This window comes from Xiphophorus hellerii, chromosome 11 (genome assembly GCF_003331165.1).
Source record: "Xiphophorus hellerii strain 12219 chromosome 11, Xiphophorus_hellerii-4.1, whole genome shotgun sequence".
Lineage (NCBI taxonomy): Eukaryota > Metazoa > Chordata > Actinopteri > Cyprinodontiformes > Poeciliidae > Xiphophorus > Xiphophorus hellerii.
The window spans coordinates 29,360,727-29,386,638 of record NC_045682.1 but is presented as its reverse complement, the minus strand read 5'-3'; the positions used below and the strand labels follow the sequence as shown (position 1 = coordinate 29,386,638).

General features: G+C 39.3%; 2 protein-coding genes across 3 annotated transcripts in view; both read right to left on the bottom strand.

Annotated features, from left to right (window-relative positions):
- Window positions 1-125: 125 nt before the first annotated feature.
- On the bottom strand, window positions 126-9,148 carry kctd7 (potassium channel tetramerization domain containing 7). Its single transcript, XM_032576344.1, has 4 exons — window positions 8,703-9,148; window positions 6,037-6,206; window positions 4,293-4,471; window positions 126-2,349 (listed from the first exon to the last, which is right to left on the bottom strand). Exons 1-4 carry the CDS (start codon window positions 9,039-9,041, stop codon window positions 1,973-1,975), a joined length of 1,065 nt encoding a protein of 354 aa, XP_032432235.1. The 5' UTR covers window positions 9,042-9,148; the 3' UTR covers window positions 126-1,972.
- A 2,487-nt stretch (window positions 9,149-11,635) lies between these two features.
- Window positions 11,636-25,912, bottom strand: part of pgk1 (phosphoglycerate kinase 1) — a 29,446-nt gene continuing 15,169 nt past the window's right edge. The window contains exons 11-12 of one of the 2 annotated variants that reach the window (XM_032576334.1): window positions 25,577-25,649; window positions 11,636-11,889 (exon numbers count right to left, since the gene is read on the bottom strand). In XM_032576334.1, coding sequence (XP_032432225.1) covers window positions 25,609-25,649 — 41 coding nt within the window. In that variant the 3' untranslated portion in view covers window positions 11,636-11,889; window positions 25,577-25,608. Of the gene's footprint in view, window positions 11,890-25,294; window positions 25,650-25,912 lie in introns of those variants that run through there. The other variant, XM_032576333.1, reaches the window with a different exon arrangement.

Below are 25,912 nucleotides of genomic sequence, written 5' to 3'. Positions count from 1 at the left end.
TATATATATATATATATATATATATATATATATATATATATATATATATATATATATATATATATACACATGTGTGTGTGTAAATTTTTTCCACAAAACTTAAGAAATAAAATAGAGAAATCCTATTGCAGTTAAACAGTTTTATTGTACCACAACATAAAAATTATGTTTTCATTTTTTAAATACAGACAAATAAAAGACAACTAGAGATCTGGAGCTTCCTAGAAGCTAAAACAAACATAAACAGCAATATAAAAACATTAAAAACACTGGAAGTCATAAAGATTAGTCATGTTTCAGGGGAAGAACGTAGTGCTTCAGTATTATGTGGCAAATTAATAAAATCTGAATAAATCTGATGAAAGAGTTGATTCTTATAATCAATTAAAACGGATGACGTTACCAAACATAAATAAGACTTTTCTGTTACAATCACATGGTGCTCAGTAATAGTCAAGTACAGCAGGACTCAAATGATGGAAATGACAAAAGTTTAAAAAAAATCTAAAATTCTCCCTGAAGGTGGCGCTATTTTCTAATAAACTTCAAACATCTATAGTGGCTGCAAAAATTCACGGCTGTGCGTCAAACCTCCAGCAATGCAATCCCTTAAAACAGAGAATCTCCTTATTTTAGCGACCGATGAAAGAAAAACACGCTGACCTCCGCTGAACCTTTCCCATCGCTCCTTCAGCGACGCATAAAGAAAATTTATCTCACAGTTCACCTGACACAAGACCTATAGGAAAAGATCACATCTGACTTCACGTCACAACATCGAACCGCGACTATTAGCTGTGATCAGAACAAAAAGCTGCCGATGGATCGCTATCGATCCCGGTTCATTTCACTCATTGATCGGAACAAGAAGCGTCGGGCTTCCTGGTGGAGCGTTAGGACGTCCAATCAGACGGCCGGACGTTTCCATGGTTACTCCTCCAAACGGAAACCAGTGAATCTTTTGCCGACGGGAAATAACTGCTGAAAAACAGACCGAAGACGATGTGGCTTCAGGAAACATGAAAACAACGGCTCCACCATCGTCTACACAAAAAATCAGTTTAATTATGCCGTCTTTGCATAGCTGGTTGATTTATTGGGGTAAAAACAAGCGGCAGTTTGGCCCTGAATGGGAAACAGATGCATGTTAAATTAAAGTTGAGTTTTCCTGGCTCGGTGTTTGCAGGATCACAGTTTTCTCTTTCCACCAGATAAATCTCCACTTCAGTCCAGTCAGGAGAACCGTCTGGTTTCTTCCCACTGTCGCCTCATTCAGGAGGATCCAAAATACCACCGGATGTTTGACTTGGTTTGGGTTTCATGTCATTTGTAGTAATTTGGACCCAACTGGACAGAAACGGATCCAGAGATGAACTGAAAACATTTGTAGCCCCAAAAAACGTTCAAATGTTTGGGTTTGTCTGAAAAACAGAGTTTTAGAGCCAGAAACCAGAATAAAATCATAAAATATGAGAAAATCTGTATGACAATAAAGTCAAATTATTGTTAGAATGAAGTCATTTTCTAAATGCTTCACCAAAAATAATAAACATTTAAATAAGGAATGTTGAGCCTGTTGATTTGGTTTTACAGATATGAAATATCTCAGCATCAGATTATTGTTGGTAGCAGAACGTTGCTGCTGTCCTCAGATCAAAGATTAAAACTAACTTTTCTGGTCATTTTACGACTTTATTATGTTTTTAATCTGCTAATCATTTTATTAAAAAACGCCACTGTCTGGCCTCAACACTCTGCCCTAACCTCCTTTAACTGTTTCATGTTTCATGATGAAGGCGCTGAATTTAAACGGCAGGAAACTGTGAAATGTTTGAGGAAACAGGAAGCAGATTTAAAGGGTCACATTGTCAAATCCTGTCAGTTTGAATAGAAAACAGAGTTAAAAGCTGTGCTGCGTTCCGGTCCTGGTTCCGGTCCTGGCTCCGGTCCTGGCTCCGGTCCGCTCCGCCGTTCACCACCAGGTGATCTTGAACTCGTAGATGGGCCTCTTGCAGTAGTAGTGGTTGATGAGGTGCTTGTCGCAGACGCCGATGCACTGCTGCTCTGCGGCGATGCCGCGCTGCGCCAGGTCGCTGACGATGCAGTGCAGCAGGTCGTAGACGTCGGCCACGGCCTCCCACGGCCCGAACGACACGTCCACGTCGCAGTGGTGCTCGAACAGCTTGGCGTCGCCGTCGGCGCGCTCAAAGCGCAGCGAGTTGAAGAGCGGCCGCTCGTACGGCGTGATGGGCATCTCCTCCTTGTAGACGCACACCTTCAGCTTGGCGAAGCGCGCCTTCTTCTGCATCGCCCGCAGCTTGGCGATCTCCACGATGCGTTCCAGATTGTCTGAAATCACGGCGGTTCAGTGAAAACACGTTAATGTTCGGTGACTCCTATCATCCTCGTAGAGAAACACGCTCAGCACTAAATATTAAAAATAAAAACATACACAGCTTCTAGAAACTAAGAAAGTCAAATGCTACCTTGTTGCTATGGTTACACATCATAACAACAAAAGTAAAAGTCTCCCTAGAGCAGCTTCTGAAGCCAGAGGGAATAATTAACCAAACCAGTAACGTGTGTAATTAATAGTTATTATCTTAGCTTACAGCTCTCATAATGTAATAACCATTGATAATGACATATTAATCTGCTTAAAGCCGGATTTTCCTCTGGCTGTTGGTGATTTTACCCAGAATCCTCGGCTCATCAGGCTCTTTACTCACCACCTTTAAATTTTGCATGTTGCTATAAATAAAGGATTTTATAAAGTGTTTTTCTGCGTGAAGCTCCAATCGCTTCGTTGTTCACGGCAGTTTGCTGAGGTTTCCCACCCTGGGAACGTTTCTACGTTATAAAAGAGCGGACCTGCTAATGGTTTAATGCTAGCTCTGTAACCTAGTGACCAGTGTTAGCTTAGCTTAGCTGCCTGGCTTTTTCTTAGTTCTTAAAGTGGATTTTATGTTTTAAGGCTTTAATTTCATACACATAAATTTAAGACTTTTTAAGGATCCAAGGTCACCCTGTAGCAGAGACCCACCCAAAAGACAGAAGTATGCCACACTTTTCAGACATTTAGACCAACAGTAGCCATAATGAACGTATAGACGTGTTGCTGTTGGGAAACTAGCCGCTAGCAGTGTTAGCAAAGCTACCTAGCAAGGCTAGGTGTGTTAATGAAGCTAACCACTAGGCATATTAGCAAAGATAGCGGCAAGCTGTGTTAGTGAAGCTAGCCATGATAGCCGAGCTAACCTATAGCTGTGTTAGCAAAGCTAGCCTTGTTAGTGAAGCTAACCTCTAGCTGTGTTAGCGAAGCTAGCTGTGTTAGCAAAGCTAACCTCTAGAAGTGTTAGCGGAGCTAGCCGTGTTAGCAAAGCTTACCTCTAGCTTTGTTACCGGAGCTAGCTGTGTTAGCTAAGTTAACCTCGAGCTTTGTTAGCAAAGCTAGACATGTTAGCCAAGCTAACCTCCAGCTGTGTTAGGAGAGCTAGCTGTGCTAGTGAAGCTAGCCGTGTTAGCCAAGCTAACCTCTAGCTGTGTTAGGAGAGCTAGCTGTGCTAGTGAAGCTAGCCTTGTTAGTGAAGCTAACCTCTAGCTGTGTTAGGAGAGCTAGCTGTGCTAGTGAAGCTAGCTGTGTTAGCCAAGCTAACCTCTAGCTGTGTTAGCGGAGCTAGCCGTGTTAGCAAAGCTTACCTCTAGCTTTGTTAGCGGAGCTAGCCGTGTTAGCAAAGCTAACCTCTAGCTTTGTTAGCAGAGCTAGCTGTGTCAGTTAAGTTAACCTCTAGCTTTGTTAGTGAAGCTAGCCATGCTAGCCAAGCTAACCTATAGCTGTGTTAGTGAAGCTAGCAATGTTAGCCAAGCTAACCTCTAGCCGTGTTAGTAGAGCTAGCTGTGTTAGTGAAGCTAGCCATGTTAGCCAAGCTAATCTCTAGCTGTGTTAGGAGAGCTAGCTGTGCTAGTGAAGCTAGCCATGTTAGCCAAGCTAACCTCTAGCTGTGTTAGCAGAGCTAGCTGTGTTAGTGAAGCTAGCTGTGCTAGCAAAGCTTACCTCTAGCTTTGTTAGCGGAGCTAGCTGTGTTAGCAAAGCTAAACTCTAGCTTTGTTAGCAGAGCTAGCTGTGTTAGCAAAGCTAACCTCTAGCTTTGTTAGCAGAGCTAGCTGTGTTAGCAAAGCTAACCTCTAGGTTTGTTAGCAGAGCTAGCTGTGTTAATTAAGTTAACCTCTAGCTTTATTAGTGAAGCTAGCCATGTGAGCAAAGCTAGTGACTAGCTGTGCTAGCGTCAGACCTCTGTAGTAGGGCAGCAGGTCGAGGAAGGCCTGCCGGACCTTCTCCCCGGTCAGAGGCTGCGTCTCCTCCAGGCGGTCCAGCAGCGGCCCGATGGCGTAGTACTGCGCCTCCCGGTGGACGGACCGGACCCGGTCCCGCTGCGGCAGCTCGCCTTCCCGCAGGAAGTTCAGGATGTCCCTTCAGATGGAAGAAAGTCACTCTGAAATGCTCAGTTAGGAAAACGGAACAAAAACAGGTTAAATAAAACCCTAAAGAAACAAGAAATATATTTACAAATTAATAAAGGCAGGTTGTGATCGCGCAAATGAGATTTTTTCATTTATTACATTAAAAGTCAATTCTGTATTCATAATATCAAATTAAATCTAAGGTCTAAAATGACTCAACTGGATTCTGGTAGTTTTAAACTTCATCAAGAAATAAAAAATGCTTTTCTAGTCTGCTTTATGTAAAACTGAGCTACCAAATTTCCATTTTGGTTGATTTCTGTTTGTAGAGACTGAATTAAATATAAAGTCTTTGTTCAGCTGAAACCAGAAGTTTCCATCCACTGAATAAAAAGATTCCTCCACCTTTTCAATCAGGCTGAATTTCTTTAGTTTCATTTCAGTTCCAATTACTAAAATTGTGTCAGAGATGTTTTCATGTCTTCAGAATAAAAGGTTTACGTACCAAAATGATTAGCATCTCTTAAAAAACTAAAGAAACAATCTAAATATGTATTTTTAAAATAAAGACAGGCTGTGACTGGGCACACTTTGAAAGATTGAAACATACGCAGCAGTTTCCATCCACCGAATAAAAAACGTTTTCTATCAATAAAACAAACTTTTTTCTCCCACTGTCTGAAGTTAAATTGGACCAAACTTCTTTTATTGTTTGATCATCTAGAATTCAAAGGTTCATGTAGTTCAAAATGAAAAACTGATTAAAGACATTAATAATTCAACCTGACATATTCTCTCTCTTGTGATTTTGGCATTTAGCAAATATGAATAATTTGTGATTCTAACTGACCTAAGACAGGAGAAATCTGGTCTGATTTAACTTCAGACAGACAGTTTGTCTCCTGGTTAATAATAATTTACTCTATAAGTCCATATAATAAAGACTGCACCATAACTTCACTTTTATTCATCTGCAACAGATCAACGACAAATAACCTTTTTCCTCAGTCACTTAAATGTTAATGTTGAAACAGTAAAAGTAAAGAAGTTAAAAACTATTAAAATAATTTAAAGAACTGAAAAGTTAATCATAAAAAATGTGTTTTAAAGAGACTAATTGTTTAAAACTGTAAGAACGGAGATTTTTAATCTGGTCCTTTACCGCCTCCTTGTGGTGGCTTCATCACATTGCATCTTTTTAGCGCGACCGCACTGTAAACTGAAAAACATGACTTCATAATTATGCCAACAGCTTTGTTTGTAATTTGCATAAATTCTCTAAAGTGTTTTTATTCCATCAGGAATCTCAGTGAAGTTCTGAAAAACATGAAAATCCTCTGCAGCGTTTCGTCCGTTCTTTCTGCTTTCATTCGCAGATTTTCCCCTTAATGCAGAAATACACAGCGGTGACGTCACTGAAACGATGCTGACGCAGCCCGTTTGCTTCTCAATGATGAATCCATGAAAACGTATCAGGATTTAACGAGCTGCCTCTCAGAGAACACCATTTGACTTTTAGAAACTAAAACTTTCTTCAACACAACTGACTGCGTGCTGGTTCCGGTCGGGGCTCACCCAAAGTAAGCGCCGTCCCGGTCGATGAAGTAGCGGCCCTCGGCGTCCCGCGGGATGTAGTGGCGCCCGCTGAACATGGCGGCCAGCATGGTGTCGTCGTAGCGCCGCAGCGTGGACAGGCGCGTGGTGAAGAGCGTTCCCCCCACGTTCAGAGAGATCACCTCTGGAAACTGATCACAAACAGATCTAATAATCAGTTATTGATGGTCCATTAACTGGACAGTTCAACCAAACAGAACCAGCTTCGAGTCACAATGGTTCCCATAGCAACATTCATCCTTCTTCACTGTAAAAACTGAATCCCAACAAGTGTTATTGTCTAGTTTAGTTCAAATATCTGAGAAAGAAACTAAAATAACTTACAGATTTTCATCAACATATAAAAGTCAACAATTCATTAATAGTGATGGAAAAATACCAGGATTAAGATTATTTCATTTAAACTAAGACATTGTTCTCATTATAAGAACTGCAAGTTGAACTCAGTTTTTATTATTATGTTTAATTATTATTAATAATTATTGACTTAAAAAAGCTCCTATATCTTACTGAAAAGTTACTTTGGTTTTGTTTCAACTGAATTCAGTTATTTGCAGTAGAAAATAGACAAAAATACTTGGTGAGATTTTGGGGGTTTTTGCTGTGAAATTATTAATTCAAGGCTTCAGTCACCAGACGCAGATATTTATGAGTTGTGACGGATTTTAACTATTTCAATCTAAAGTTTCACATGTTTTGTTTGTAAATTGGATGTTATTTTCAGAGTAATGCAAGGTGGGGTATTATTATTTCCTTTTAATAAATGACAAGGTTCATTTATAAAAAGAACTAAAAACAATCTATTTCAAACAGCAACACAAATTTATGAAATGTGTTTTTCCATAATCTTATTTTCAGTTTTTGAAATACATGCCAAATATTTATGCGAATTCTGAGATTTTAACTGCTGAAATGCCAGTTTTCTCCTTTAAAGTTGCTGTTTAGTTCTAGAAAAAAATGAAAACAAGATTATTTTCCCCACAACCCAAAAATCTGCTTTGGACGTTTCCTGAGGTTTTATCTGAGCCTGGAAGTAACGAGAGCCAAGCGCCTGACCCGGTGACCCGGTGACCTCTGGCTTTATCTCCATACACGATAAATATTTCTATTGCTGCTCCGGCTGCAAAGCAGCTGCACAGGAAGTGGCTTCAAACACCAAGCTTTTCTCACAACCCACCAGAGACGCTGATTTTTAACCGTTTCAGGTTCAAACATCCAGACTCCTCAAACATAAATGCGTCTTCCCATAATCTGACCAAAGCTCATGTAACAGTGTTTAGGTTTAAGTTGTAGAATCCCACTTGCTTTATATGTATCAGTGCAATGGGGAAACAGCGCCCCCTCTCTGTGTGGCTGGTTAAATGTTGCTGGCTCCTGAACTCAGTGCCAGTCTGTGAAAGCTGCACCAGAGGTGAGTTGTGTTTTTCAGCACACAGTAGAAACGAGTTAGCAACACATAAAACATCATTTTTATTAACTTAGACAAATAGTGTGAAATTTACTAATTACTAGATGTGTGCCTAGCACCAATTTTCGTACTTTTAGTTTAGTTAATATTGTAAAACATTTTATGTGCTAAGTTAAAGGCTAACTTAACGTTCTGTTGTAGTGTGCAGAGTGAAGCGGAGCCGTTGCACTGATTTGAACTCCCCATATGTTCCCATTCAGGAAATAAACTGCCTGATCACCCAGAAACTCGTCTTCATTAAAAAATCTACACAACGCAGAGTCGAAGGGTTACTGGGGCCGGCCTGGTGCAGTGGAGTGAAGCAGAACCCGGTTACACTCAGAGTGTCCAACAGCAGAATCATCCAGAGCCAAAAGTCACATTTCATCTGTCCAGCCTCCAGAACTCCAGCTCCTTGAAACTGTTTCAAGTTTAAAAGAAATGCACTCAATTTTACGGGGCTTATTTTTCTATAAAAATGGGAATAATCGAAATACGCCCGACTCATTTTACACAGAAGTGATTTCTGTTTTTACATTTAAATACCAGTTTAGTGTTGCTACTGTAATTAGCTGCATATCTGGAAAACCAAGACAAAGAGGATCGAGCAACAAAAACTTTATAACACTGCAATAATCCATCCATTTATTCATCTCATGGGATTAATAATCCATCCATCATGGGAATTTTAATCCATATAATCATCCAATAGGAAAAAATAATCCATCTGTCTATTTAGTGGAAATCCATTGATATAGTGGGATTAATAATCTATGCATCTATCTGGCGTCAACATTCCTTCTGTTAACTGATAGGATTGCTGATCTATCCCCATAGATCTATGTTGTGGGAGCTGCTGATGGCTCCTCAGAGACTTGGGTTTAGTAGGTTTGAATAGAAATAAGAAGCTTAAACTAAGACCCACGTGACACGACTCCCAGCCAATCACCGTGACACGGCTCCCAGCCAATCACCGCGCGGCTCGGCGGCTAAGCCAATCACGGACCGCAGAGTAAATATCTCCAAACAGTCAAACTGTGGAGTTATTGGAGATATAATGTGTTTAATGGCTGCCTCTGGACACATTTTAGTGCTTTGTTTTATGTGTAGCGTCATTAGTTGTTATTTAGTGAATAAATTATGCTCGGCGTGGTGACTTTCCGTGAAGCGGCCTACCCACCTCCTGCGGCTCCGGGGTGGTCAGCGCGGCGCGGCGCGGCTTGCTCGGTGCGCGGTGCTTCGGGGAGGGGGAGAGGGAAGGAGAGGGGGAGGCCGGCGGCTTCCGGACGCCGTCGCCCTCCTCCGTTGGGTCCGAGCTGGACATGGCATCGCTCGGTTTGTCCGCGTCGCCAGCGGCCGAGAATACCACCATCACTTTGGGCAGCGGCAGCGTCCTCTGTCGCTCCTGAATGAACCGCCTCACCCGTGTAGTAGCGGCGGGCAGCGGGCTGAAGGACAGAGCCTGCCGCTCCCTGCCGCCGTCAGAGCCGATGGAGCCGCTCGAGCCATTCTGCTGCATGCACGCGGCCGGCGGGGCCAGCTGCCGCGGAGAGGGAGACGTCTGGAGCCGCGGAACCAGCAGCGGATCTCCCGGGACAACAACAACAAGAGGGTGTGGCTGGAGCTCAGCCCACCACCCAGCAGAGGCGAAGCGAAAGCGGGGAAATGACGCCTCCAGTGACGGAAAGCCTTAACAGCATCGCTGTTCAATGAAGGATTTATCAGGACGTTAGCACGCTCGGCTAATCCAGCTTTGGAACGTACGTGGCGTGACGTAGGAGTAAATTTTAACGTCCGTACGTACGTCGAGTTTAAAAGGACAGATACCTTTGGGTTATCTGCATATTATTGATAGTACTGATGATGATAGTAACTGTTATAACACCATAATAGGTCATTGAAAGTACAAACAATAAAACCAAACCACAGAGGCGGTTCTTGTATAAATGGCGCCTTGGGCTCTGCAGCCCCGACTCAATACATTTTGATATAATAATAATAATTAAAAATATGTGTAATATATATTAAATATATATGTAATATGTGGCAGGCCTAGAATTTTGTCATTGGGGGGAAGGGATATGAGAATGACAACACACACACACATATCTATACCTAGATATTGTACAGAAATATATATGCAGTTGTATCTGCAGCACAGAAATGTTTTGATCAGAATAACTGATAATCACCAGAAAAATCAATAGACTAATTGATGACTAAAATAATCGTTAGCTGCCCAATCCTTGCTGTCCTTGCAGTTTTTAATTCTTGGCTTTAAGCTCAACAGAAACAAATGTGAAGATGTTGACAGTCCTGTTCATAACGGCCATTTTGAGTTGTTGGCAGATTTATTTAAAGGGATTTATTTAAAGGGATCCCTTAACTATGTCAGACTTCCTCAAAGTCTGTGGTGAATACATTTCAATGAGTAAAATCTATTCTCAGATTGTATTCATTTTTGCTGAAAGTCTTTCTCTAGTTTTCTGTTCTTATGAAGTAGAAACAGCTCATGTCAGTCTGTTTCTTTTTGGAGACTTTTTTCTGTCTGGTCATGTAGTGTTTTTCTTTCTCGGTCCTCTACTGAGCAAAGAGTTTTTCTGAGCTCTGCTGAGGCTTCTGAAAATCAAGGTTTCCCCTGCAGACGCCGTTTCTCTTCTCAGCCCCCAAGTCACTTTTCTTCACACCAAGATCAAAGCTTCTGGTTTCTTGTAAAAGTGTGTCATCTTCTCTTGGTCTGCGTGGGGAAAATGGCTGCAGGTGTGTTTCTCAGCCATGTTGCCTCAAGTGTTTCACATTTTGTCATGTTACAAAAACAAACTTCAAAGCATTGCAGTCCAGTTTTATATGACAGACCAACACAAAGTAATGCATCAACATGAAATGGAAGGAAAATAATAAATGATTTGTAACTTTTTTTACCAATAAAAATCAGAAAACTATGATTTTTATAGTACATCAGTACTGACAGGAGCTCAGGAGGAACAATCTGCCGTCAAATTTGGTCATTGTTGAGAGTCTTGAAGGGGAAATTCACATTTTGCACATTTTTATTCCTCCATTTGGGTTTCAACAGGTGCTAAAAACAACCAAAGCACTTAAAAAAACACCCAGCTGTGTTTGGGTAGTAAATTTATGTTTTTTAGTGTCTGGAAAACGAGCCGTTTCAAAAACTTCAGAAAGAAACGCCACAAATCAGGAGGAGCTTCCTGTTACCCAGCAACCCCATAGAAGCCCAGCCTGTTACCTAGCAACCCCAGAGGAGCCCAACCTGTTACCTAGCAACCCAAGTTGAGCTCCAGTGTTGAAGTGATTGAGGTTTTTTCTGTTAAAATAAAAGACAATGTTGGAATAGAGCAAACAATGTTGTTGTGTTCTGGCCCTGGTCAGCAGGAATGACTGTAAAATGAGCAAGAAAAAAAACTAAATATTGATAATAAAGTGAGGGGCCTCATTAGTTCTGCTCTGTGACCAGTGGAAACCACAAAGCGACGGATGTGGGGAGACGCTGAAACAGGAAGCAGAGCTGACAGTCGACCTGCTGAACAAAACAGTGAAGAATGAAGGCGGCTGGATCTCTGAAGGTAACACAGAAACCATTTATATTTATATTTATATTTGTTGCTGTCAGTCTGAGCATTTTGTTCACCTGCTCAGATGTTTTTCAGAAATCTCTCCAATAAACGGTTCAGGTAAATCTATTCACACATCTTAAAAGTTTGTGTCTCAGATGAGAAGTACTTTCATTCTTTCTGATTTTTCATAACTTTATCAATATTTCAGAGGACAAATAAAAAACATCACCTGTCATGTCTTTAAACACATCAGGTGATTCTCATCCCGTCTGTCAAATCAACAAAGAGAAATTAAAGTTTTACCAATATCATAGCTATAATATTTAAAAATTTACAATCATGATTTATTTAAAAAATTGCCCACCGATCTGCGTATCGGTGCATAAATGTGTGTGTGTTTGTTAGCGCGACTGGGTGTATGTGACTCTAGTGTAAAGCGCTTTGAGTGGTCAAAATGACTGCTACATAAGTTCAGTCCATTTACCATTTAAATGATCTCAGTTCATTAAACTAAAAGGCATAAAATAATATAAACATGTTAGTTTGCATTGGTGATACTTTTATTGTTTACCGATAAAGCATTGGACAAATGGAGGGAAAAAAACTAAACAAGAATAGGAAAATAAAGTCGACAAACACGCAGGGCAGAAGCTAAAGCATTTATGATTTACAATATTTATAAAGAGAAATAATGCAGCAGACCTGAACTAGGAGAGAAAACAGCATTTAGGACTCAGAGTCCAGTATGGTAACACACACACACACACACACACACACACACACACACACACTTATAATGAAACTGGTAAGAATTTCATGAAGAAATAACATTTTATTTCAGCCGTGCAGATAAAACAGTAAATTTAGAACCATGTGTTCAGAGCTCTGACTTTGTTTTTGTGAGTTCCAATATGGCCGCATCTAAACCTGATTAATTGAGGTCAGATGCACAGTAATTTAATATTTTGCTATTTTTATCAGAGTTGTGTCTGATTCAGGTTTGAGCAAAACATCATAAATTTTCTCTGTAAAAACCAGCAGCAAACAATCTGTGATGGAAAACTTCCCGCCCACTGGAGAGCCACTTTCCACCAGAACCCGACTTCTCTCGCGAAAATCAATCAAACTTAAAGGGAAACTATAATCAGCGAGTAAAAAATAGCTGCTTCATGTTGTTTCAAAGAGTTCACACAAAATCTGTGCTGAAGTTTTAAAATGTTTTCAACTACTGATTGGCTTTATAAGTTTGTAACTTAATCTATTTAGTCAATTATTTCACAAAGAAAACTTTAAGAATATTTCTTTGTAAAGTAAGTAAATATTTAACTTTAAGCTGTGCTGCTGTTTACATTCATTAAATTTAATCTGGCTCAGTTTTCTGTCCCAAAAATAATCCAGAAATAATCTAATATTTTGAGAGTGGGGATTGATTAAATATATTAAACTTACTAAATAAAGTTATTAATCATTTTACTGAAACTTCTTAAATCTGGAAAATTAAACCTCAGGAAAGTTATATTTAACTGAAATCATTTTGCTATACTACTTTAAAAATGATCAAACTTATTAATGTTTAACTTTCCATTTAAACAGAATGCTTTTGAGTGTCTTTATACATTATTATACTAATAATTATTGGTTAAATATATTAAAACACAAAGTCAAGCTAAGCTAATCCAATCGGCTAAGCTAGGCTAGCTGCTATGACATTTAGTAAACCTTTTGGTTTTTTACTGTTTGGCTATTTGTGATAGAAATGACGACTAAACTTGAAATGTTCCAACATAATTCTGTTTCTAAGATATTTAAAGTATTTAGCTGGAGCTGAAGCAGCTTTTTAAGCTTCTAATGATTTTAGTAGCTTTTAAACTTAAAAATAAAATTGTATTTTATACAGTGTTTACATGAAAAAGCTGAGGTTAACCCTAAAAAACAGCTTTTGGTGTCTGACATGAAATCAAACCCGCCGTCATGGTTTGGGTCAGGTTGGCCTAAAAATATTTAGATTTTCCAAACATCAGAATAATGAGACAAAAATAATATTTTTAACTGCAGGTTCAGCTTTATTTGTGAAGGGCAGTTGATGTTGCAGCAAGTAAAAAATCTGGAAGTAAATTATTATTTATATTTACAGTATTTATCACTCTTGGTGCTTTTCTGACCTAATTTTGCCAAACCAGCAAAAAGGTCGACACAGATTCAATATGATTCATAAAATAAGATCGTCAGTAGACAGCTGCTGAAACCTGCTGTACAAATAAATCCCATTGATTGATTGATTGATTTGAAACTTTGACTTTTCTCAGAAAATCAGTTGTTTCAAGATGGTTGAAATCGTCATAAGATCATTTTCGTCCTGCTGTGTGATTTTCGTTACGGAGCTTCTGTCTATAATCCATCGATGGTGTGATTAGTTTTCTGTTCGTTAAATAGGAGAAAACTTTTTTCAACCCGTCGACAAACTCATGGATCAGCATCTTCATCATCATCTTCTTCAAGTGTCCAAAGTTTAGTAGCTTAAAATTCAGTAAAATGATCTTTCCTCTAGTTTGCTGCTGCAGTTGAGGCTTCAGTTTGATTCAATGTTTCCACAGAAATCAGGACTTTGTGATTTTTCTCATCTTTAAGATAAAGTTTGATTAATTTGATTGTTTGATTATTGTTTATTTGAAAGATCAATTCATGTAAAGGCTTTAACTTCTTGTTATTTCAATATTTCCACATAAAATGATCTCCATTTTATGAAGTATCAGTTCTTCCCCTCATTCTGTCAAATGTACGGAGCTCCATCATGGCCAAACGTTTCCATCCTCCAGTTTAATCAGAATAAATGAATTTATTGTCGAGGTTTTCTCCATTTATTTGGCTTCTTCCTGTTGGAGCGACTTTTCAGCCATGATGGTTTGAGACTCGGCCGCCATCTTTACCAAGTTTTCAGTTCTGTTGACGATGAACACATTTCACACCAAAACTCAATATTTAGATATTGTTTTCTCTCAATATCTTGTCATTTAGAAATTTAAACGGGGAAATTTTGCTCTGATTTCATGTCAAACAGTGAGAAAATAATAACAATGTTTCATTTACGAAATCTGTCTTCAGCTTTAGTATTAAAGGTTTTCAGATTGTTTAAATATCAGAATTTTGTTGTTATGACTTTTTCTGTTGCTCACATAAAATGGAGACAGTTTGTTTGTGATGTCAGGTTTCAGGCTCAGGACTTAAAGTTTCTTTTGTTAAACTGATTCTTAATTATTTGGTTTAAAAGTTCAATTTGGTCCAAATTTTTGGCAATGAATTGTTACCGCTTAACAGATATTAAAAAAATAATGATCCTAATTTTGGCAAAAGCTTCAGGCAGGTTTTAATATTCCTGAAAACACAAAATCTTTCCAAGTATTTTTGTCCAGTTTTTACTGCAAATATCTCAAAACAAAGTAACTTGTCAGAAAGAAATAACAGTTTGTTTTAAGCCAGTAACTCCTGAATATTGATTAAAAAGTTACAGTTCAGAAATGAAGTTTACTGTGATCTGAGGTGTGTGTGTGTGTGTGTGTGTGTGTGTGTGTGTGTGTGTGTGTGTGTGTGTGTGTGTCATCGCAGTGAGCGCTGCGCTGCTTCCTGGCTGACGGTGTGAGTCCTGCAGGCGGAGCTGCTCAGTTTTCTCTGAGCCGACCACATCCTGTGCAGCTCTGCCTGGCTGACAGGAAGCCCGCTGACCGGCCCACATCGACCCGTTTATCTGCTGCTGCTGCAGGTCCGATGGGCGACTCGGGGCCGCTGGCGGCGGCGCTGTCTGCGGCCGCAGTGCTGTCGCTCAGCCTGCTGTCACTGCTCTGTCTGCGCTGCAGAAAGAAATCCAGTAAGTCTGTCGCTCTTTAAATCTGACTTCATCACTGCATCCATTCATTCAAGATGGTTCTACACTAAAAAATATGAACTCTTTAATCTGGTTAAACTAACCTTCTGCTGTTAACAAAACCCTTTTTTCATAACCCTAACCCTAACCTTCAGATGTCCACAAAAAAAAACTCACTTAAACCGACATTTTGGAAACTGAGAAATCATAATTAATATTTATTTATATTCCTGAACTGGACAAACAGAAACATCAGGATCAACTAGCACTCTGTAAAAAATAATACTGGCACTTGTTGCCATTGGCTACTTAAATGATGAAGCAATAAACACTTAAAAACATAAAGTGGACAAATGTAATATCAAAAAGATATGAAACTAAGATGTGTTTTAAAGTTATATATTCAAATGAAAAGTGCAAATAAAGTGAAAATTTATATTACAAGTTTAATGATAAAAATTTGATTTTTCAAATATTTGAATGTTAAAATGTTGTTTTTATTTTTCCACTGTGTGCAATTCATCCATTCACCGTCCATCCATCATCCATTCACCATCCATCCATCATCCATTCACCATCCATTCATCATTCATTCACCATCCATCCATCATCCATTCACCATCCATCCATCATCCATTCACCATCCATCCATCATCCATTCACCATCCATTCATCATTCATTCACCATCCATCCATCATCCATTCACCATCCATCCATCATCCACTCACCATCCATCATCCATTCACCATCCATCCATCATCCACTCACCATCCATCATCCATTCATCATCCATTCACCATCCATCCATCATCCATTCACCATCCATTCACCATCCATCCATCATCCATCCATCATCCATCCATCATCCACTCATCATCCATCCATCATCCATCCATCATCCATCCATCATCCATTCATCATTCATTCACCATCCATCCATCATCCACTCACCATCCATCATCCATTCACCATCCATCCATCATCCATTCACCATCCATCCATCATCCATTCACCATCCATTCATCATTCATTCACCATCCATCCATCATCCATTCACCATCCATCCATCATCCATTCACCATCCATCCATCATCCACTCACCATCCATCATCCATTCACCATCCATCCATCATCCACTCACCATCCATCATCCATTCATCATCCATTCACCATCCATCCATCATCCATTCACCATCCATTCACCATCCATCCATCATCCATCCATCATCCATCCATCATCCACTCATCATCCATCCATCATCCATCCATCATCCATCCATCATCCATTCATCATTCATTCACCATCCATCCATCATCCACTCACCATCCATCATCCATCCATCATCCATTCACCATCCATCCATCATCCATTCACCATCCATCCATCATCCATTCACCATCCATCCATCATCCATTCACCATCCATTCATCATTCATTCACCATCCATCCATCATCCATTCACCATCCATCCATCATCCATTCACCATCCATCCATCATCCACTCACCATCCATCATCCATTCACCATCCATCCATCATCCACTCACCATCCATCATCCATTCACCATCCATCCATCATCCACTCACCATCCATCATCCATTCACCATCCATCCATCATCCACTCACCATCCATCATCCATTCATCATCCATCCATCATCCATTCACCATCCATCCATCATCCATCCATCATCCACTCACCATCCATCCATCATCCATCCATCATCCACTCACCATCCATCCATCATCCATCCATCATCCATCCATCAATTCTTCATCCGTCTCCAGTCGTTTCTATCAGTTTTTCAATACCTTATAATGTTTTTCCATTTTTGCAGCCATAATTCATGCAGAGTCTCAGATTTATGATCCCCAGATCTTGTGAGTATCAAGAAAGAAAAACACGATTAAAATAGTTTTGGTTCAATGCTGTGAAAAAGTATTTTTAGTATTTCTCCTTTAAATACTTTTACTTCTGCTTCTATGTTTTATATTTAAATGTTTCAGATCAACAAAAACATTTTAATGTCACGCAGAGAAGAGCGGAAGAAAAACGATTTAAAATAAAAAGCTACTCGATCCGATCTGACCCGAAGAGAAACAACAGAGAAACATGAAATATGAAAAATAAAAACTTCACTAATGTTTAAAGAATCTGAAATGAGCAAAACATCAAGAGACTCTCTGCTCACAAAATGGTTTCACTTCGGCCATGTTGGTTTCACTTCGGCCATGTTGGTTTCACTTCGGCCATGTTGGTTTCACTTCGGCCATGTTGGTTCTCGTTCGGCCATGTTGGTTTCACTTCGGCCATGTTGGTTTCACTTCGGCCATGTTGGTTCTCGTTCGGCCATGTTGGCTTCACTTCGGCCATGTTGGTTTCACTTCGGCCATGTTGGTTTCACTTCGGCCATGTTGGTTCTCGTTCGGCCATGTTGGCTGCACTTCGGCCATGTTGGCTGCACTTCGGCCATGTTGGCTCTCGTTCGGCCATGTTGGCTGCACTTCGGCCATGTTGGCTGCACTTCGGCCATGTTGGCTCTCGTTCGGCCATGTTGGCTGCACTTCGGCCATGTTGGCTCTCGTTCGGCCATGTTGGCGTAGGTTTGAGCGGTGCTTGTGCGGTGATGTCTGGACGTGAGCCTTCAGAATTTTCTGGTAGAGATTACATGTTTCCTTCCAGTTCCCTGATCATCATTCTGCCACCGCCATGTTTTTCAGCAGAGGCGTCGGGACGTTCTTCCAGTCGGTTCACTTTGGCCACCGAAGTTATTGTTTATTACTGAAACAATAAAAGTTATTTTCATTGGTGGCAGTTTGAAGTATAAGAGGAAAGGCCGTGACACGCTTTGGTTTTATTTCAGATATTTTAAACAAAAAATTTATCAATAATTATCAATATTAACTGATAGGAATCTCACACATCGTGATGCGATGGTGAGCCAAATAAAGAGATTTCTGCCATCAGACATTTGTTTGATCTGAAACATTTAAACTTTTTTTTTAAGTAGAAACAGAAAAATCAGTCAGAACATTTATTAGATTTGTTTCTGACATCATAATTCTTTGTTGGCAGCCAGCGTGGGGGAAGTAAATTCGCCGTGGTGAGATCAAAAACAGGTAAAAACTAAAAACAACAAACATTTTTTAGTGTTTGATGCTGTAATGAAACTGATTTAACCCTCTATGGCATGACTTTTTATTTTTGGGGGGAAAAAATATTTTCCTGCATTCTTTGGGAGCTTGGTGGTCCCTAATTACATGTCAATCATAAAATCGGACTCTGACACCTCCTGGAACCAGATTTGGGTTTGTTGCCTCAGGGTAACATTGGTCTAGAACACCAAGATTTTCTACACTGATTATGAGAAATGAAATACAAATCAAACAAAAACTATATTCATGAAAAAACTTTTTTTTGGACAAAAATATGTCAAAAATCATGCCCCCCAAAAAATAAAATAAAGGAGCAATGTGAGGTACAGATATGTGGTTTGTTGCCTGAGGGCAACGCCATGCCATAGAGGGTTAAATCTGACGTGTTGAACTTTGGCTTAAACTCGACTGACTGAGGAAACGATGCTTCCTGTGGAACCGAGGCAATAAAATGTGGAGCCACAGCAATAAAACAGAACGAGACTGAAACTGATCGACTGATAAACCGATCGATCAATAAACCGATCGACCAATAAACTGATGGACTGATTGAATGTTTATTTCTGTATTTTTCTGAATCTTTTTTCTCTCCGTGTTAAAAGTTGGTGTTTCTAGTTTTATTTTCCAGGTTTCTGATCTTCATGTTTTCTCTTCTCCTGTTTTTCAGTCACCAGAGCCAATCAGATGTCTTCAATGTACGTACAACGAGACATGATTTCACTTTTTACAGTGTGCATGTTGTACATTTAAAGCAAAAATACAGACAGACGTTTCTTTTGGGCTGCACAGTGGCGCAGTTGGTAGAGCTGTTGCCTTGCAGCAAGAAGGTCCTGGGTTCGATTCCCGGCCCAGAGCCTTTCTGTCTGCATGTTGGGTTCTCTCCGGTTCTCCGGTTTCCTCCAACAGTCCAGAAACATGACTGTCAGGTTAATTGGTTTCTCTAAATTCTCCCTAGGTGTGTGTGTGTGTGTGTGTCCTGTCTGTCTCTGTGTTGCCCTGCGACACCTGTCCAGGTGACCCCGCCTCTCGCCTGAAACGGTGGCTGGAGAGGCAGCAGCTCCTCCTGACAAGGTGTTAGAAAACGGATGGATGTTTCTTTCCTTTCAACATTTTTCTTTTGAAACCTTCAGAAATTTTAATCAACTATAAAAAATTACAGATTGAGATTTTTATTCATGTCCAATAAACACAAAAACACCAAAAATGTATATATGACCGAAAGGACGGGGCACAAAGTTACACTGCAAAAACAAAATCCTACCAACTATTTTTGTTTAGTGTCTAGTGTAAATATCTTAGTACACTTAAAAACAAAACTAATTTTCTAATAACTTTTCAACAAGAAATATGTTCTTAAAGTTGATTTAAAAGGTTCCAGTTCCACTGGCAGATTATCTCACATTTTTTCATATAATGAAATAATCTGACAGCAAAACCAGAACTTTTAATTCAATATTAAGGAATTATTGACTCAAAACAAGCTCTTATTTCTTGCTGAAAAGTTATTTGTAAATAAGTTTTGTCTTATTTAAAGTGAATTAACATATTTGCAGTAGAGATTAGACCAAATCTTGGTGAGATTTTGTGTTTTTGCAGTGCGCTGAGTTAACCAATGGAGGGTAAAATCAGTGCTGTCAGTCAACTAAAACATTTAATCGGATTAATCACTCTGATTAATCTGGGATTTATTATGATCCCTAACGTTATTAGCTTGAAACACAAAAATATACACAGCCATGTTTTTTCCAGGAATGTAACCCCATACAAGCCCCGCCTCCTGCTGCACTCTGACCAAATAAAACACAAGAAATCATCAGATTTTCTTTGTAGTAGGAAGCAGGAAATGTGGCCTGGCAGAACTCAGCAGGGACTAACTCAGTGTTTCTCAGTTCGGGCCCTCAGGCCCTCAGGCCCTCCTGCCCTGCAGGTTTCAGGTGTTTCCCTTCAGCCACACACCTGGATTGAATCTGTGGTGATTAACATGCTTCTGCAGCATTTGATGGTCATGTAATCATTTCAATCAGCTGTTCTGGAGCAGAGGCACATCTAAAACGTGCAGAGCAGGGGGCCTGGGGCCCCGGGGGCTGGAATTGAGAAGCTCTGGACTAAGGGAAGCTAATTCCGCTACACAGGCAGCAACAAACCTGTTCAGGTTAGATTTAACTAGACGCCCCGCCCCTTTCTTGTACTTGTAACCCAAATAGTTTTAACTTGGTGGGAATATACAGAACTTAGAATAAACATATAGCAATACAACCAGCAGGCGGGACCTTATTGTCATTTTTCCACATCAGAGGAGACAGCTGATTTAACTTATTAATATGCTTCATTTATTGCCCACCAACAGTTGTTTTCCAACTGGAAATAAACTCAAGATGAAGTTTTAAATGTCACTGAGATGATATGGTGACCGTGTTACCATGGCAACAACAGGAGAGCTAATCGATTCACGTACTTTTCAAATTTTATATTTAATTTGTAAAATGAACTGCAAATCATTGAGGAATAAATATCTTCCAATATCACTCAATACAGGCAATCACTGACTGCCTCGGTGCTAACAGTGTTAGCTACCACACTGTCCATTTCCAGAAAAAATGAATTAAACCTACCTTTGAACTGACGCTGCTTTCACTTTGAGTTTCTGTTTTTCAACAGTCCTTGAAGTTTGTCCTCTCTGAGCTTCTGTATCCAATAATATTGATGCGAAGCTCCCGGAAAGTCCAATTCCAACGGTACTCCATAAACCGCCTCTTGGCCGCTCCTGCCTATTGTCGCTGACGAGATTTAGGACGGCCATCTTGGAGAGGTCAACCGCTCCACTCAGCGTTATAAGTTTGACAGGCGAACTGAAGTATCAGCGCATTTAACCGATCATAACTCGCTAAATACTAAACAAATTTTCACGATTTTTTTTGCTGTAAACCTTATTAAAACAGATATCATAACTACATTTACAAGAAAGTTATTTTTTAAGTATTTTTGAATTGACTGATGCATGGTTCAGCATATTTCACCATTCTTAATGAGGAAAACAGAATAGATTCGGAAGAGAATAGATGATGGTCGTAATTTTTAAATATATGATTTAGTAATAATACATATTTATATAAAACGAACAAAATAATACAATCATAGAGAAACAGAGATGATTAAATGATTAATACCGAATAAAATGCATTAAACTACACATATTTACATGCACATGCATATATACATAATATCTATATAAGTTTTTTTCATGTTTTCCAGCCGAGCAGTTGCAGCTTCAGAGATTCAGCAGCAGTGAATCCGTCTCGTGTCTTTATGAAACCTTAAAACTAAAACAGGAACTATTTTACTTTAGACAGTCACAGAATTACACATTAATAACAGTCTTTGCCACTTTGTGCCGCATGATCTAAATCAATGTCAGGGAATAATTAAAACTTTGTAAGATTTCCTAAATCTCAGTTAGCCTTCATAGCTGAGCCCGGTGTTACACCGTTAGCACTGTAGCTAATATTAGCTGGCTTTTTGCCGGTGGACATAAATAAAGTTTAGTAATATTCTATTCACAAAATATAAACACTAATATGTCCATCTTACTTGTGAAACGTTATCCCCCGAGATCTCACGACAATAGATCGTCGATATGAACAAAAATATCCGGCAGAAAATATTATTCTTCTGCTGCTGTTTTGGTTTAGCCTAGTTGGAGAGACGACCGCTCCAAGATGGCCGCCGTGTTTCCTGCGCCAGAGCAGCCAGTGCGGGTTCTACTACGCAGGTATCCCTCCGCGCCAGAGAGGCGTTCAGGTCTAAATATCAGTTTGATCATCTGCGCCGTGTCACGTTTCAAGCCGATGTTTGACCCAAACCGTTAACAGGAAACAGCAAATCTCTCTGGGGAAAAAAGAGTCAGTGCTGACATGGTCTAGTCAAAGTCCAGACCTAAACCTTATTGACATGCTGACCCTGAAAGAAAAAGCAGCTCACCCGGTTGAATCATGGGCTGTAGCCTACTTAGTTTTCCACCGTTTGTCCTTGCTGGTGTCATGAGCCCGTTCAGACTTTAGTGTTTTTATTTTGCGACCTGCGGCCTAAAAATAATCGGATAAATTGACAAATTGGATGAGTTGGAACTTTTTTATTGAAGCTCATTAGGAACAAATTTTCCTGACTGAATAATGAGATGCAGCTCCGCTAACAAACTGCGATTGTTTTCCAGAGAAACTGCTGGGGACTCTGCGCTGCCAGACGGTAAGCCGCTGCGCCCAACCCTAACCCTGACCCTAACCCTGACCCTGACCCTGACCCCAACCCTAACCCTACCCCTACCCCTGCCAACGGGATTTTATGGAAATATAGTCCTAATTAATTCATTATTGTTCTGCAGATCAAACGGAAGAGCAGGACTATGAAAATGTTACAGACTGTAAGTCACAGTTTGAGCATTTTAATTTGTCTTCCTGCAAACATCTGAAATATAAAAACTTTTCTTCCTGCAGTGCAAACCAGCGGCTCCAGCCTGGAACCTGACTACGTGTGAGAATCAATCATTTCAATCATTAATCACTGATTTCAATAGTTTTGAATCAAAGATCAAAGAAAAGCAGAATCTGCTGACTTCAAGCTGAAATCATGTAATCAGACTGGAAGACGAAGAACAAGCATTAAATGTTTTCATTAATCAATTGTTAATTTAAAGAATAAACATGATGCATGTAGCTGTTCTAGTGAGAAAAATTACATCTATTAATGCATGTTGACCCAGAGACGTAAATAAAAGCTAATAAAAGTTGGAACAGAATCAGAAGAGTTTCATATTGACTGGTTTTATTATATGATTACAACCTTTTCACTCCTAATATTATCAATTTATCCTCAAAATGAACAGAAAACTTTAGCCTGACTCTGTTGTAGTGACGAGTTGGTTTACCGCAGAGGTGGATGTTAAATTTATGGAAATATTTAAAGGACGGAGCCCTGAGGGACTCCTGAGATCTGAACACCCGACGAGCAGAACGATGAGTTTAACTGAGATTAAAACAATTAATTCAGTTTGTTTATACAGCACAAATTCCCCACATGTCATAAATGCACTTAAAAAAAGCAACATCTGCTTTCCAGAGATGAAAACCATCATTTAAATTTAGGTATTTTATATATAAATTTTCTGATTCACAGAGCGCCAATCGGAGAGTCTTTATACGTAAATGAGAAGAGCGGCTTACCTGGTGAGTAGTTATTGAAACACTACATTTTGTTTCCTCGTGATTTGATCAGGTTTTCCAGATCAGCACCAACTGCATAATAAATATACAGGAAGCAGATAGTGCCCGATAAGAGAAGTTATTTTTATTATTTAACATTTTAATCCTGATTTAATCTGACTGAGAAATCAGAAACAAAATGTTTTGTGTTTCCATGGTAACTGACTCCAGCTGAATGAGCTGCTGAACTTTTTCGACATGAATGTGTTTCCAGACGGCGAGCTGAATCCGGGCGTTTACGGGAACGTTTTCCCGTCGCTGTCGATCGCAGAAGGTAAAACAGAGTCTGAAGTTTAAGGCTGAAATCTGTTTCATTCATTCACGCCGCTTTTCCTCCAAACAGATGACGATTATGAAAACACAGAGTTCCTGGAGCAGCAAGCCGATGGTGAGTTATCGTCTTTAAATTAATCATCGGCAACTTATTAAAGCAAATTTACACCAAAGACACTGAGCTGAGAAATATAACAGCTACAGATCAACATGCTGCCGATTTAAACGTAAAATAACTACAACAATAAAGCCAGAGATTTGAAATGGTCAAAAATAAAAGAGCAACAATTATTAATAAAATACCACCATGTTTACCTGCAACAACAAGGTGAAAAAAAGCAAATAAAACAGAAGAAAATCTCATTTCAATATTTGGATTTTAATAACAGTTGAGACCAAATTAAGCAGCTTTATTTTAATGTTTTATTATTTACATCTTCCAAAGTTAAAGACTTATCCAAAAAATGTGTTGCTTTTCAGAAAACAGAAATTAAACTATTAATTCTAGAGTTTAAATATATTGCATGTTTTATGAAATCATTTTGGTTTGAAGATAATTCCTCGGCTTGTTTTCTTCGACAGATGAGCCGGACTATGTGAACGAAAACGGGGAGTGCACCTGAACGCATCACGAGCAAACAGCAGCTGTTCATTACGCAACGTCCGGTTCATTTACAATGTTCTGTTTGTAGATACACCAGCAGGTGCTGCCCCCTAGCGGTGAACAAATAAATCTATTCATTTGTTTCAACTTTGTGTTTGTTACTCAATTTATTCTGTTTGATTTGAGAGAAAATGTCACATTATGTTGCATTTTCATAAAAATACATCAGATTATAGATGAGCTGCTAATTTCCATCTAATCCCAATTTACACGTCGGTGTTAAAAAAAAAGGTTTTTAAGTTTTACCCAAACAACAGAAATGAATCGTTCTGCGTTTAAATGAAATACACGGATCAAAATAAATTCATGCTTTTGAAAGGTTCTGCATGAATAAACTAAACATCAACAACGTTTTTGCAAGTTTAGACAATTTTGAATTACAGAATTAAAACCGTCTTTTATAATTATGCTTTAGTCCGGGTTAATGAGAAAAGATTTGTTCTCATCGAGTTAAAGTCATCACTAGCTGCATTTCCATTGACCAGATAAATGCACAAATTTTAATTATTAAAATAAATTTGCTTGATGGAAACTTTGGGGCAAAAAAAAAAGATAAAATGTTTTTATACTACGATGAAGTGTTTTTTTTCCAGCTGTATTAAAATTGGTATATAATGCTAAACTGCAGTAGAAAGAATTTCTTCATCACGAGCCACATGAGCAACAACAGGAAGTTACTACTGCTGGAAACCATGAAGAAGAAAACAGGAAGTGGTGCAATGATGTTGGCGCTCCGTGTTTTTAATGATTTATCGCCTGAACAAACTCATTCTCCTGATTTTAACTATTTAATGGAAACAATGCGATGACAAAACTCAGTTTTTCAACAGACTATTACGGAGGAATAATGCTGCCATACAAGGAAATACAATTACGAGAATAAAGTCAAAATATTCTGAGAAGTTGTAATGTGACTTTATTCTCTAATATTTTGACTGACTTGTATTTTCTTAGCACGGCCCCGACGCAGAATGAGGACTTGATCGCTGATTTATTTTTTAAACATAGATGGTTTTATTAGAACAGATCAGACAGGAAGTAACATCTATGCTGGCCACATCTATGATCGCCACGTTAACAGAGAAGCTCTACAGAAACCGTAAACTCTGATCCTCAGGAAGGAGAAACCTTACTGCTGCTTCGCAGCCGAGAACATCTGCACTTAGAAAGTAATTGGGGTTAAAGGTCGGCGCTCTGCGGGACAGACGGCAGGTTGGGGTCGGGGGTCATGATGATGCTTCAGGAGATCTCCACCTCTCACACTCACGTACACACACACATTTCCTCTCTCTCCAGTGAGGCGTCTAGGCGCTGCTGAGCGCGTCCACACCAGGCAGGACTTTACCTGAGAACAGATCAGCATTATAGAGTTTATATTAGACATAAACCGATCCGATATCAATATCCGTATCGGTCCTGATACAGAAGCAAATTCTAGATTGGGTATCAGTTCCCGATCCATAAGGTCAGATCTATTCAGTCTAATTCTACGCTTTATTTTACGTCATTTTTAAAATTTATAGTTAAACTTTCTGAATAATTTAAATGAATGTTTGTTAGTTTATTTTAACGTTTGACCAAAATAATCAGCTTGTTGTTTTAGTTTAT

What these genes read in the sequence shown, in the direction of transcription:
- kctd7 (XM_032576344.1), bottom strand. Translation starts at nt 9,041, where the DNA reads ATGCAGCAGAATGGCTCGAGCGGCTCCATCGGCTCTGACGGCGGCAGG. An exon ending in CGGGACGGCGCTTACTTTGG is followed by an intron (nt 4,472 to 6,036) that starts GTGAGCCCCGAC and finishes TTCCATCTGAAG; the next exon opens with GGACATCCTGAACTTCCTGC. An exon ending in CCTGCTGCCCTACTACAGAG is followed by an intron (nt 2,350 to 4,292) that starts GTCTGACGCTAG and finishes CCGTGATTTCAG; the next exon opens with ACAATCTGGAACGCATCGTG.